At 42.2% G+C, this 15229-nt stretch overlaps 1 protein-coding gene across 1 annotated transcript in view; it reads right to left on the reverse strand.

Moving 5' to 3' along the window:
• Window positions 1-2958: 2958 nt before the first annotated feature.
• The window catches only part of atp10a (ATPase phospholipid transporting 10A), a 175709-nt gene continuing 163438 nt past the window's right edge, over window positions 2959-15229 (reverse strand). The window contains exons 18-21 of the mRNA XM_060826997.1: window positions 11621-11701; window positions 11409-11513; window positions 9152-9339; window positions 2959-6579 (exon numbers count right to left, since the gene is read on the reverse strand). Of these exons, the coding sequence (XP_060682980.1) occupies window positions 5859-6579; window positions 9152-9339; window positions 11409-11513; window positions 11621-11701 (1095 nt within the window). The 3' untranslated portion in view covers window positions 2959-5858. The remainder of the gene's footprint in view (window positions 6580-9151; window positions 9340-11408; window positions 11514-11620; window positions 11702-15229) is intronic.

The raw sequence follows: 15229 nt of genomic DNA on the forward strand, positions 1-15229 counted from the left end.
AGCTGATAACTAAAGATTGGGTGTAGTTTCCAATATTGGGTGTCTAATTCCCTAATATATCTTATATGGGACATTTGCTTTGTTTAATATATCTTATATGGGACATTTGCTTTGTTTAATATATCTTATATGGGACATTTGCTGTATAAATGTAAGTTTTTATTGAAGCACTGTGTTTAAACTTTTCTCAATTAACTTGTTTCATTTCCACAGTTGTTTTTCAATTAAGAAGGCACTTGATTAGAAAAGCAAGCCTTAAAAATGTTTGCAGTAATGTCTGACATTGCTGACAGGACCCAAATGACAACACATATCCACACCATCGTACCTGACATTTATCACCGAAAGCAGAGTTGATAAAGTGCAGAAAGAAGCCATTCAGCCCATTGTGTCTGCACTGTCTCTGAGCATTTTGACTCAGTTAACCTTCCTTTCCCCTGCACACTGTTCCCATTTAAATTATCATCTAAATCCTTTTTCAATGTTCTGTTAGATTGCTTCCACAGCAAGTCCAAAAGAATGCTATTGTCTAAATGTCCGTGATAAAAGACCTGGAATTCAAACATGTGGAATTTTCCACTTCTTTGAAAGAGAGCATTGCTTTGGCTTTAAATGTTAGAATCACTCAACATCAACAGGAAAAAAAATCATGCCATTATCTTCTTATTTGCAGATGTTGCTCTACTGCCAATTCTCTCTCCGTGACACACACACAACAAAAACAGCTGCAAGGCTTTAGTCAATGTAAAACCCACCTCGATAGACAATTTAAAGCTGTAGTTTTGAGTTAACATCTGAGGAGTTTGACAGAACAAACATTTGTAAACTAAAAAGCAATCTGTCAGGGCAACTGTCAAAGACAGAAAAATGTCAGGCATGTCAGTGAGACAAATCATTGGAATTAAACAACATGATTAGTACCAACACAAAGTTATGAACAGAGGAAGAGTAAAAAAAGCAGAGGAAGAGTAAAATAAAGCCAAGGCTACACCAAGATTGGAAGGAATGAGGAAAATGGGACTAACCCATGATTATTTTACATTCTTGACATTGCAGGAGAAAGACAAGTCAGGAGACGGAAGGTGTTTTTGCTCTCTATAAGAATTAGTGATGGTTGGAGTGATGCAGTAATCTTGCTTTTAACTTTAAGAAGCAAAATCAGTCTGCAATAACTTGAAGTTTGAAGCAATTAAACATGAAGTGTTGACATTTATTAACTGAGTCTGAATTTCTAAATTCTTGGAGATACAAATGAAGCAATATTAAGTCTGGCAATAAATTTTCTATTTTAATGGTATAAAACTGTAAACTGTAGGACTCCAGAATTGAAGTCCACACTAAAGTGTATCGAGCCATTAGAAAGAAGTAGCAGCTGCCTATTTCATTTGGCTAAATGAATTGAAGGATTTATTGTCACTTGCATTTTGCGGGGGCGATGTAGTAAAATACCGTGAAAGGCTTTAACTGCTGCCACAATCTGGTGCCACTTTGAATAGTTTAAGAATAAAAAGCTACAGCTGAAGGAAAGTCCATCTTCCATCCGCCATGAGTCAGCTCACCAGTGACAGCGAGAACGTAGCTCTGAATAATGCCAGCAGCATGGTAGCTCCATTTTCATGCTGCCTGTGATAGATTTGGCGATCACCTCCTGACCCCATCACATTGTAAAATCACAGGGTAAACCATTGTTCGACAACCTTTGAATATTCTCTGCAGGAGGCACAGGCCAAACTAATATTCTACCTTATAAAAGAAAATACAACTCCAAGGAAACTCTAATTTTTAGAGTTTTCCTCATTGAGACAATACAGGTTAATCCAACAGAAGTCTTAGAGTCATGGAAATGTACAGCATGGAAACAGACCCTTTAATTCAACCTTTCCATGCTGACCAGATATCCTAAATTAATCTAGTCCCATTTGCCAGCAATTGGTCCATATCCCTCTAAACCCTTCTTATCCATATACCCATCCAGATGCCTTTTGAATGTTGTACCAGCTTCGACCACCCTCTCTGGCAGTTCATTCCATACACACACCAGCCTCTGCGTGAAAAGGTTCCCCCTTCACTCCCTTTTAAATCTTTCTGTTCACAATGAGAGGAGGGAACAGGGTGGATGGAGAGTAGTCCCAATATTTGTGGAGCTTAGAATAAAAGGGTCGCAAGCATGAGGTTACATGCACAGATTTAGAACAGAAGGCAAGAGAAGCTTCTTTGCACTGGGAGACTGCAGGGAGAAAAGGCGATTGAGCAATAGGAATTGAGACTACATGGTTCAATATAATGCAAATTCACGTCTAGCACAGGGACACCCTGGCTTCTAAAAGAGGTAACTACCAGGTTATTGGTGTGTGGTCTGCCCCTCCAACTCCATGTAAGTTACCAGCATTGGCGGAAGGAGACTATGTAAGGGCCATAATTAGGACAAATGGTGGAGGGGGTGGATTGTCAGACACCTCCCTCATTGCCGCTGAAATCTCAGGAAAGGTGACAAGCCCCCACCATCCAACAATGTTACACACACCCTGTCACCTCCCAGCTCACTGCAGTGGAGGCATTTAATTCCACCCTTTTATTTGGAATGCTCTTCTGTACTTTGCTGTTGAAAATCTGTTGTCAACCGTAACAAGTTTATTAATCATTGCTTTCAAATAAGATGATGAATTGGCTAAAAATCAGACCAAATCATATTAAAGCCTAGATCATTCTTCTTAGAATTTTTTATTCATACATTCATGGTGTTGCTGGTTGAAGCAGCATTTATTACCTATCCTTAATCCCTTGAACCGAGTGGCTTGCAAGGCCATGTCAGAGGGTACAGCTGAAAATGTGTTGCTGGAAAAGCGCAGCAGGTCAGGCAGCATCCAAAGAGCAGGAGAATCGACGTTTCAGGCATAAGCCCTTCTTCAGGAATCCTGAAGAAGGGCTTATGCCCGAAACGTAGATTCTCCTGCTCTTTGGATGCTGCCTGACCTGCTGCGCTTTTCCAGCAACACATTTTCAACTCTGATCTCCAGCATCTGCAGTCCTCACTTTCTCCTCCATGTCAAAGAGTGGTTAAAAGTTAAATACATTGGTGTGGATCTGGAGTCACATGTAGGTCAGACTGGAAAGGACAATAGTTTTCCACCTTAAAGGATACCAGTGAAAAACCCAGATGGGTTTTTACAACTCTGGTTACATGGTCGTCATTAAACTAACTTTTAATTTCAGGTTTTTATTGAATTCTAATTGCACCATCTGTCATTCAAATCAACCCATGTCCTTGGAACATTAAACAGGGACACTGGGTTACAAGTTTAGACATCACTGCTTCCCCATTTGCTGGTCAGTGCAATGTTTGGTACCAGTACAACAGTATTATTATGGAATACATAGCAACCTTTAGACTATGTAATCTCCTTATGGGTATAGTAATTGAATACACTATTTCTTCAGTTGGGGTTACGAGAACTATTAGTTTTCCTGCTGCAGCACAAGGCCCGATTTGCAACATCTTTTACCGTTATTCAACATCTGAAATATAATCCCACTATTATGTACAATCTTTAGCCTTATTTAGGGTTCATTTAATAAATAGTCTAAACCATCACCACCTGTAAACATTAAATACTCTTTCCTGTTTCTTGGGGATCAATGGCACCTCAAGGGTTAAAAAAGGCAACACCAAATTACAAAGCTACCATAACGCTTAGTCTCCAAACAAAATTTACATGTAATTTTATCCTACAATATCTTAACTCTAGTTTGCACCAGAAATGGATGGCACGAAATGATGAGTGAAACATAAGCAACATCACAATTACACCTTTCACCATGTGTGACTATCTGCCTCACACATCATCATTTATAAACGACATTGGTGTTGTTTTATTCCGTCTCCTGCCACTAATCAGACAGACGTTTTCTGTTTTTCATTATTCCAACTGGTATAGGTCTTCAAAATGATCGTAAATGCACCTTTTTGTTTGCAGGAGGTGGTTAGTGTGGGTAAGAGGAAGACATTTCAAAACACAGTTCAGTTATTGAAGCACAGCAAGTCTTTCAGCTGGCAGAAAGGAAGTCTTTCAGCTTTTAGGTTTCCACCTGTTTCTTACACACTCACCTCCAACTGAAACCCACCACTACTACCTTCCCATACCGTCTTCTCTATCCTCTGTGCGTGCACTCTTCCCCAATCAAAAGCAAGCACTGAGCCAGGCAATTAAAGCAGAGGATTTCATATTTATCTTTTACTTAAAATAAAGATGGTCCTCCTCCAGTAGCAAAATTCAACAAATGTTGCAGTTCTGGGAAAGCTGGTTGAAGAGAGGAGGGAGTGAAAGGTTTGGCTGATAAGGTCAGATAATAGAGGGGCTGAAGACCACCAGCATGATTCAATGGGCAGAATGGCTTGTTCCCTGCCGCATGTTTCAATTTCCCTTGGTTTTGAGTGTATCAAAACCAACTGTGATGCGCAGGTGAAGGTGGATTTGCTTCTGGCAGACGACTGGAGCTATGGGGTCAACTAAAATTACCATGAAGGTCCTGCCTTCTCAAGCTCATTTCTCACTTGAGGCAAGGTGACCTTCAAGTTAAACTCATCACTAGTTGTCTCTTTATCTCTCATGAGACAGCAGCCTTATGGTCCTCTGGGACAATGGCGACTACTTATGCGAGCTAAACCTATAGCCTTAAAATGAGACCAGACCATTCAGTAGAGAAATTAGGAATCAATTCTTAATACCAGAAGTGCTAGAAATATGGAACTCATTCTCACACAACACAGACTTCAAGTTATTGTGTTAGCCAAGCTCAGTAAGCTATAGGAAAGGTAGTAAATAGCCAAAGCAGGCATATGCAGATCAGCCACGATCTCACAGGGCAGCATGGGCAAGTGATCTACTCCTGCTGCTGCGTGAGCATCTTCAGAAGACGTTGCATTGCTACATGCACAGGGACAGGAGGCAGGGTGGAGAGGGACGCAACTACAGCGTGAGAGGCTTACAAATGGCTGTTTCCATTACTAACTCAAGTTCTCATCAGCAAACAGTGTGAAGGGAGTGTTGTATATATTACAGTGTGTTGCATACATAACAGGTATTATTAGTTTGGGGGTGGGGGATCCTGATAGGTTTCAGACTTCATAATATTGTGACATTTTCTGCTCGGTTTTGTGGTACCACTAACATAGTGAACTGCTTCCTTTTGATCATTGATGTGTAAACAAAGACAAAAAACTCAAATTGTCTTAGAGTCATAAAGATATACAGCATGGAGACAGATCCTTCGATCCAACTCATCCACGCTGACCAGATATCCTAAATTAATCTAGTCCCATTTGCTAGCAATTGGCCCATAGTCCCTCTAAATCCTTCTTATTCAGGTACCAATCCAGATGCCTTTTAAATGTTGTACCAGCTCCATCCCCTCCTCTGGCAGCTCATTCTATACACACACCAGCTTTTGTGCGAAAAAGTTGCCCCTTATCTCTCTTTTAAATCTTTCTCCTCTCACCTTTAAACTATGCCCTCTACCTCAGAGCTGTCTCAATTTTCTGCTGTGGGGCTCTTACTCTTGGAGGGGGGAAAGGAAGTTGGGATGGGATGCAGAAATTTGTTTAGGCACAGTATTTAAGTAGGAGATATGGAACTGTTCGCTCAACTTGCTCATGCAAGCTGTATTTTGGTAAAAGCACTAGTTCAGTCAGTTATATATTAAATTCCGCACAACTTTTCTCTATATTCCACATGTGCAAATTATAAAATACATATTCTCTTATTTAGCGTTCATGAAAAGATGATCTAACATTAAATATAAAATTTTATAAGAAAGACTGAAACTGTGCAAAAATTCAAGGCACTTAAGATGGCCATTGGTTACAATGGAGTCATTTCCAAAGAACTCTCCTCCAATGAGTTTGTTGGAATCGTACAGATTGAGGCTTGGGAAGTGTCTGGAAACACTTCTGCGGAGAGTTTCCCACACTCTCGCTCTGTGTTATCTGGCACTGAGTTTTGACGTTCCACTGTCTGTGTCTGTAAACCAAGGTGAGAGGAGGAATGTAAAAAACACACTATGTCATTAGGAGGTACTGCTGATGGCCGATAGTTTAGTAAATGTAAATTTGAAGGGTCCACGTCAGAACATGCGTTCAATCGAACTCCATCTGTTGGGCAAGACAACTCTGTCACTAACCCAGGTTTCTGAAGCCCGTGCAAGTGCGACTGTGCATCTCGAAGAGAAACAGATGATGAACAACCATTTGGAAGGGAGTAATTTGCACCTTCCGTCAACTTCATTGTCGGCAAGCTGATTTCTTGTAACTCAGGTGCATGTTGGTGACTGAATGGTCCATTTGAGATTTGGTTTGTATCCAAGGGGACACTTTGGCCAGTGCTGATTGAGGACTCATCAGCACCAATCCCGGAGTCCTTCGAAAGTGGCATCACCAAGTCAGGTTTCGATGTGACTGGCCAACTGCCTTGTCTGTTCCATCCGTGAGCCTGATTGAAAGCCGCGGGCTGGAGTCTGTCCAGCTGACGGCCCTGCTGGATTGGAGTGGGGAACAACGTGCCTTGAAATATTCGGTATGTGTACCTAGAGAAAGGTGTTTCCCCAAAGGAGAAAAGAAAAACAATTGCAAGATATTAGAACAGAAACCGAGCAAACATTTGAGATAGCTGGGCAAATTAAAAGAACAATTGAAAGCCACTTTCACTTACATACAATCCATTCATCAATGATGACTATGTAATGTATTAACTACCTTGTAAAAGAACAATTCACATCCGCAATATTCATCTATCTTTTTTATTACAACTACTGACTCAAAAGCTCAGAACTCCATTGCCAGTTTGTTTTGGATTCCTACAAATCATCAGACACACAATGCATAAGCCATCCCATTTCAAACATCTTTAAGCGTGCTCCACATTGCAATGTTTAGCAACCAGAGTTTTGAGAGGGGAAAGAAACAAAAAGGGTAATGATATTCATTCTGCTTCCATCAATTTCCTGTCTGTCCTTGGGTCAGCTGAGTTGTGGGATGCCGTACTTGCTGAATTGAAGGGAAATGGAAAAGGGAGTTTGGGTAAAACTCAGACAAAGCTTGGATATAGTCACGGAAGTCCGCATGTCAAAGTGGGGAGGAGAGAAAAATTATGATTACTAGGACAATATAAGATTATTGGAGGCATGCAACAATGTAGAGTTAAGGTCAAAATCAGGCCAGCCACGATCATACTAAATGGCTGAGCACATTTGAAGGGCTGAGTGGCCTCCTGTTGTCCCTTATCTGTAATGCGAACGGAATAGCAGCTACTGCTGACTTGCCTCAACATTATCAGGGCTTAAAAACACACCTCCCCTGACACACAACCTTGTGCAAAATTCTACCTGGAGGAAGTTGAAAGCCCTTTTATTTGTTCTTACCAGGATCATGAAATGTGTGAAAATTGGACCCATAATACTCCCATATCTGACTCAGGACAGTGAGTTGGACAGGTTTATTGATAGTAAGTCAGCACTATCCTCCCTGCTTCTCAGCAGTTACCATTTCCTGACACAGGGTCAGAGGTCACAAATGATGCTTCTGTGCACGTGGTTGTGTGGTTGCCAGGACTGCAACATCTACTACTAAGATGAAAAATGTGCTATTTATGAATTTAAAGGTGCATGCACTGCTCCACTTGATTGTTCACTGTCCCATTGTCAGGATAACACTATTAACTTGCATACCATGGCTTTTTAAAAACACAAAAAAAAGCCAACTCACTGTTAACGTTGACCTGATGAGAACTTCCGCTTGGCGCTCTCCTCCTAAATCTGTACAAATCTATAAGCAACTGATATGGGACAGCATGGTGGCTCAGTGGTTAGCACTGCTGCCTCATAGTGCTAGGGACCCAGATTCGATTCTACCCTTGAGTGACTGTCTGTGTGGAGTTTGCACATTCTCCCCGTGTCTGCATGGATTTCTTCCACATGCTCCAGTTTCCTCCCACAGTCCAAGGATGTGCAGATTAGGTGAATTGGCCATGCTAAATTACCCATGGTGTCCAGGGATGTACAGGCTAGGTGGGTGAGCCTTGGGAAATGCGTTACAGGGGTACAGTAGGGAACTGACTTTATGTGAGATGCTTTTCAGAGTGGTGAAGGGCTGAATGGCCTGTTTCTACACTGTAGCTATTTTATGCTACCCATTTGCTCTATTCTTCCATGAGATATGGACACCACCAGTGAGGCCAACACTCATCACCCATCCATAATTGCCCTTGATCTGAGTGGGCAGTTAACAATCAACACGTCGCTGTTGGTCTGGAATCACATGTAGGCCAATCTGGGTAAAGACAGCAAATTTCCTTCAGTAAGTGACACTGGCTGGGTTTTTTCAACAATCCATGATAATTTAACAGTCACCATTACCGAGACTAGCTCTGAATTTCAGATGAATGAATTAAATTCAAACAGAATCAGTGCTAGGATTTGAATACAGACATTAGCCTGAGATGCTGCATTACTCGCCCAGTGATACTGCCACTGGGCCACCATCTCCCTCTGTCCTCTACAGTACAGACAGCGGGCAGGATTTTCCAGTGGATTTTGTAAGACAGACAAGGGATGGTTGGGTGGCCCTAGCCTGCTCTCCTGACAGTGTGACTGGCAGTGAAACAAATCCCAAACCAACCAAATGAATGATCACTTCCAACCCACAACCAAATTATTGATGCTGTCAGGTCAATCAGAGAGAGAGAGAGCTGGGCACTACTGAGGCAGGCTGGTGACCAGGAGGCTGCCTTTGGGGGGCGCGGTACCTCTGAAGGTGTTAAACGGCAATGATGACGGAATCCTTTGGCTCGCCCCTCCCAACCAGCTCCAGAGAAGCTCAACTCCAACGTACAGGGAGCACCTTGTGCCATCACAAACAGTGGGGAGCTCGACTTGTCCTGAAGCAGGACCTTGAACCTTTGGATTAGCCTAAATCTGTGGATGGAGCATTTGGTCTGCAGCCCTACCTGTCCCCTGGGAAAACCTGGGGAAATCCCCACCCGTCACCCCACTTCAACTCCACCTCCTATCAGCTATATCAGTCTATCCAGCAGAATGTTCATTGGGTTGGTTCCAGTCTGTGTCATTTTAATCGGAAAATATCATCACAATCCATACTTACCTTGGTAGCAAGGCTGCCACTGGTGTAAGAATACAAATCAGATAGAACTTGGGATCTGTCATCAACCTCTGCATGGTCCAGTAGGAATTGGATGGAGGGTAGCAGGTAGGACAGGCTGCATTATAACTTAATGCAACAGTGAAGAACAGCAGGATGCTGAAAGTTATGGAGGCAACATGCATCCAAGTCTGAAAACATAAAAGACAGTAATTTGATCCTTTTCGCACATTGAACTATTTCAGTCTTAGCAACTAATAAAGAGATAACAATTATTTACCTCACAGTTTGACATTTTAGACAGCTGATCAGAGGTTCTAAATATATTAGCACTATTCTACAAAAGTCACCTTTTAGGCTTCTGTTCTAGTTTATTGCTCAATATGTGAGCCCAAAGGACTGAATTTTCAAACTCATCTTGATCTAAGAAGTTAAAGTCTTTTAGCAATAGGAAAAGGCTAGCTGTAACAAAAAGACCAATGTGTTGTCCAGGGTCTTAAGGTTTAACTGTAGTCCTGACCCAAATAGGCTTGACTATAACTTTGTCCAGTGAATGCGTTTTCAGACAGGCTCTTGCCTCTTCTTGTTCTATCAATGAACAGTTTGCATTGGCAGTCTTCCTCATTAAACTCCCATTCTTTTTGTGATAGTGTTCATTTGCTGTATCAAAATAGTGGAGAGCAACGATAACATTCATCCACATGGCACTCCAAATGCCTCATGGACAAAATGGACAGCAAGCCAAAGGAAGGTTGAACAAAACATTGGTCAAAGTTACAGTTTATAAGGAAGGTCTAAAATAGAGGGTGTGAAGGGGACAGGGACTTAAGGTGGCAATTTTGGAGCTTGCGGCTTTTAGATGACTAAATGGCAGCATGTGGATGAGAAAGAGAGGGGCGGGGCAAGAGAATATATTTGAGATCTCACTTGCAGGTGAGAAACCACTTGGTCAAGGTTCTCAGGGTCTGATCAGAGGAATAGTTGACATCATACCATCTCACTGTATAGAAGGACATCATTCGGCCCATTGTGAGTAAAATCACGAGGACCATACAGATGTTCCTGGTATAACGCAATAATTCCATTCTTGTGCAATCTTACGCTATAGAAAATCCGGCTACGGGAAAATCGTTATAGAAAATTATGCTATAGAAAATCGCTATACCCATACCCCTGTTGAAAGCTTGCGATAAACCAAACAGCATCTACAATTTGTCAATCGCATTATGGCCAATTCACATTGACAAAACACATTTTATACAGATTACTGATTATTTTTAACATGGTGTTCCACTATCTTGAAAGGTTACAGAAGTGTACAGTCAAATTCAGCTGTTACTTCAAGTCAGCTAAAATCTGACCTCGCTCACAAATAGCTGTGCATTTCATTAGCCAGATTTTTTGTATGCTTAAAATGTTTACCATGCAGGCTTCAGACATCAGGGAGAGTGGTGACAGGTGTAGAGATGATGCAAAGGAATTGCTTATTGCACTAGCCCTAAGGAAGCAAAGGGTCCTGATAAACTTTGATGAGCAGTTACCCTCATTTTAATAAGTCCTTAACACTGAGGAATTTGATTCAGTCAAGCAAAAATACAGGGATTTTGTTTTGGAGACATCCTGTTGTATTCTATATTCCGTGTGAAACAGAAACTGGAAACAGATCCATAGGGAGACACGTTGAGTGTGCCCAGCGGTGTGTGTTGAATCAGATTATGAGAGGTGTCTGCAGTTTTTCTTTGCTCAGCCAGCAATTCTGTCCCATACCATCAAACTCCAGCAAATTGACTGAGTTCTGCAAAGTGGGATTTTATTGAGTTTTTTCCCAAGTGAAGAAACTCAAAACTATGTTTTCTTTCCAAAGATACAACAAGAAAGAGAGGAGTGGGACAGGCTGCACTGCCTTTGCAAGCACCATAAGGCTTCACGGTGGGTCAGTCGTTAGGACTGCTGCCTCACAGTGCCATGATCCAAAGTTCGATTCCTGCCTCAGCTGAATGTCTGTGTGGAGTTTGCACATTCTCCTTGTGTCTGTGTAGCTGTCCTCCGACAATCCAAAGATGTGCAGGCGCGATGGATTAGCCGTGCTAATTTACCATCGTGTTGGGTGCAAGAGTTGGGGTAAATATAGGGTAGGGGAATGGGGCTGGGTGAGCTCCTCTTTGGTGGGTCGGTGTAGACTTGTTGGGCCAAATGGCCTGTTTCTTTGCTGTAGGTAATCTGAATCTAAAAGGACAACACAGGGGAAATGACTCCTTACCCAAGTCTTAGTTTCAATACACAAGTGCATTAAGATTGTGAACAGAGCCAGCGTGGTGATGGGTGTTCCCCACGTAAAAACATCAATATCAGAATCCTGGTATGCCTGCAACAGAGAAGATGAAAAAAAAATTCAAAGCCACATGTGATTTTTGCTTCAAGAGTAATAAATTTACATAAATTTTCTTCAGCCAAAAGAGAAAACAGGCCTACCAAATAAGGAAAGAAGAAGCAGACCAGACTTTGGTAGAGCGCATCAATCATGTTCATCCAGAACATGTATGGCTTGTATTCCTAGAAGAGCAAATTAACAGAAAGGTTCATTTCATGCAGAGGGTACCATTGACATTAATGCAGATTGAACCAACAAGTGTTAAGTGTGTGACAGCTTGGTCTGTAAAGAGATCTGTTCTTTCTAAGTCCAGTTTACTCCTTGCAGTTTCATTCAGATTACTGCCTCGTTTATCAATAAGTGAAGAGCCGAAGAAATAGATGAATGTTAGCTGTGGCATAAAAATGATCGTGGAAATATTTCACTAGGTGCTGGTGGTCTGAAAACGTTGGAAAAACTCCTCAGTGTTTTCAGCATCACACACCAACAAAGTTAAATAAAAATCACACAACACCAGGTTATAGTCCAAAAGCTTTAATTGGAAGCATTAGCTTTTGGAGTGCTGCTCCTTCATCAGGTGACCTAGATTAGATTAGATTACTTACAGTGTGGAAACAGGCCCTTCGGCCCAACAAGTCCACACTGACCCACCAAAGCGAAACCCACCCATACCCTTACACTACGGGCAATTTAGCATGGCCAATTCACCTGACCTGCACGTTTTTGGACTGTGGGAGGAAACCGGAGCACCTGGAGGAAACCCACGCAGACACTGGGAGAATGTGCAAACTCCACACAGTCAGTCGCCTGAGGCAGGAAATGAACCCGGGTCTCTGGCGCTGTGAGGCAGCAGTGCTAACCACTGTGCCACCATGCCGCCCACCTGATGAAGGAGCAACCCTCCGAAAGCTAGTGCTTCCAATTAAACCTGTTGGACTATAACCTGGTGTTGTGTGATCTTTAACTTTGTACACCCCACTCCAACACTGGCATCTCCTTATCATGACAAACCAACAAGCTCAGGTCTGAGAACAGCCTTCAGCTTTAGGGTAAAAAAGCAAAAACATTGAATCATAGGTCTTCAGATACACTGCTCTTCAAAGCAGGGCGAGGTTTGTGGAATCTGAGACCTAAACTAACCTACCACATTGGGCTGAAGGTGGACTTCTGAACTTAGCAGCAACATGAAGGGAAATAAAGAGGATTAAGAATGGCACGATGAATAAGTGCTTAACTGTGAGGCAAGGAAGGTGTTTGCAATACAGAGCAGCCCCTGTATGAACAGAATTGTTTTCTACTGTTTCAGTTATCCATGGTTTATCACTGTCTGAATATATTACAGGGAACCTTCCAGAACCAGGAGCGAGGGTGCTGCCGGGAAAGTAAATTTCCCATTTAAATGAATAGGTTCACTCCTATCTGTGGTTTTGGGCTTCCACGGTAGATCCTGGAACATATCCCTTGCAGGTACGGGGAACTACTGAATATGAAATTATGCACAATTTGGTTCTGTGATTTCTTAAGCAGGGACTGGGGTGGGGGTGGGAGAATTCGCAGCTTCATCTGCCCAAAAGGTCACGTCAGCAACATCTGTTATGTGCCCTTGAAGGCCAATTAAGGGAATGAAGAGAATGTGGACAAACTTCAAACTAATAGCTAAGCACTGATGTTCTAATATAGTTAGCAAAACAATGAAAACTAACACCACTTTCAAACTGCAATTCAATACATCTCATTCAAAATAAATCATAATTTCTCCATTTGTGCACGTAGGCACTACACAGCTCTTCAATGCTGTGAGCTATTTTGCTGCACAAGATTTTTAATATGCTGATGGGGAAGTTAGATAGAGAAAATGATTGTTACTATTGCTTTTTGCACCTACTTTGGAACTTAGAAACTGGAGTGGGCCATTCAGCTCTTCAAACCTGTTCTGCCAGTCAATTTGGCTGCCAACATTTTCGTTCAAAGTTTGTGCGAAGATTTGTAGCTCGGGTGCTCATTGTTGTGGTTCTGTTCGCCGAGCTGGAAGTTTTGTTGCAAACGTTTCGTCCCCTGGCTAGGCGACATCATCAGTGCTTTGGAGCCTCCTGCGAAGCGCTTCTTTGATGTTTCTTCCGGTATTTATAGTGGTCTGTCCTTGTCGCTTCCGGTTGTCAGTTTCAGCTGTCCGCTGTAGTGGTTGGTATATTGGGTCCAGGTCGATGTGTTTGTTGATGGAGTTTGTGGATGAATGCCATGCCTCTAGGAATTCCTTGGCCGTTCTCTGTCTGGCTTGCCCTATGATAGTAGTGTTTTCCCAGTCGAATTCATGTTGCTTGTTGTCTGTGTGTGTGGCTACTAGGGATAGCTGGTCGTGTCATTTCGTGGCTAGTTGATGTTCATGTATAAATACCGGAAGAAACATCAAAGAAGCGCTTCGCAGGAGGCTCCAAAGCACTGATGATGTCGCTTAGCCAGGGGACGAAACGTTTCCAACAAAAACTTCCAGCTCGGCGAACAGAACCACAACAACGTTTTTGTATATCATCCTTACTTCAAACCGAGTTCCAAGGGTCTGTAAAACTGCTCATTTGGAACTCCGATATGTCAAACTTTTGCACAAGTAGATTTTGCCTTTTTCTTCCTCAGACTGTATAGGGCCATGGTGCGGCGGGATCACTGAATCACAAAATGTTGTGGCACAGAAGGAGGCCATTCAGGCCACTGTGCTTACCCCAGCTCGTTAATTGAGAATCTTTACCTTGAATCAATCTCTTGCTTTTTTCTCATATCCTTGAACATTATTAACCATCTAATGCCGCTCCCCTCCGAATGCTTCCATCAGGCAGAGCATTCCACATCCCAACAACTTGCTGCATGAAAAAACCTTTCCTCACTTCATACTTACTTCTTTTACAGATCACTTTAGATACTTGCCTTCTTATTCTTGTTCCCTTTATGAGTGGGGACTGCTTCTCCCTATCTATCCAGTCAGTTCATGATTTTGAAAACCTCCATTACATCTCCTTTCAGCTGTCTTCTCTTCAATGAAAACAGACCCAACTTGTTCCCTCTATCCCCATAATGGAAGTTCCTCATTCTTATAAACTGCCTCTGAATTCTCTCTAATGGGTTCACATCCTTCCTAACAATGTGGCACACAGAACTGCCCACAATCCTCCAGACAGGGTCTAACATGTGTCTTGTATGATGTATATCCTTATTAGTATGTTCACTCCTCCTGCTTGAGCTAAGATACCATGTCCTCCAAATCAAGGCAAATGGATAGGATCTTGCGGCCATTACGGAGACATGGTTGGAAGGAGTTCAAAACTGTGAACTGAACATTCAGGGACATTTTACTTTACAGAAAGACATGAGGGAAGGGGAGGGTAGCACTGTTAACAAGAGTTGAAATGTGGACAATTGAGAGATATAATCTAGACTTGGACGATATAGAATCCGTTTGGGTGCAAGTGAGAAACAAGAAGGGATGGAAGGCATTGAAAGGAGTAATGCATAAACCCTCAAACAGTAGCCACAGTGTAGGAAAGGCTATAAATTAACAAACAACCGGAATGTGTTAAAAGAATAAAGCAATAATTATGGAACAATAATTCAAGCTGATTGGGTTCAACAAAATGGAAAGGGTACCAATGGCAACAAATTCATAGAATGCATTAGGGATAGTTTCCTTGGTGTCTCCCAGGCAACATGCTAAACTGGAA

Source organism: Hemiscyllium ocellatum, chromosome 6 (assembly GCF_020745735.1).
Source record: "Hemiscyllium ocellatum isolate sHemOce1 chromosome 6, sHemOce1.pat.X.cur, whole genome shotgun sequence".
Lineage (NCBI taxonomy): Eukaryota > Metazoa > Chordata > Chondrichthyes > Orectolobiformes > Hemiscylliidae > Hemiscyllium > Hemiscyllium ocellatum.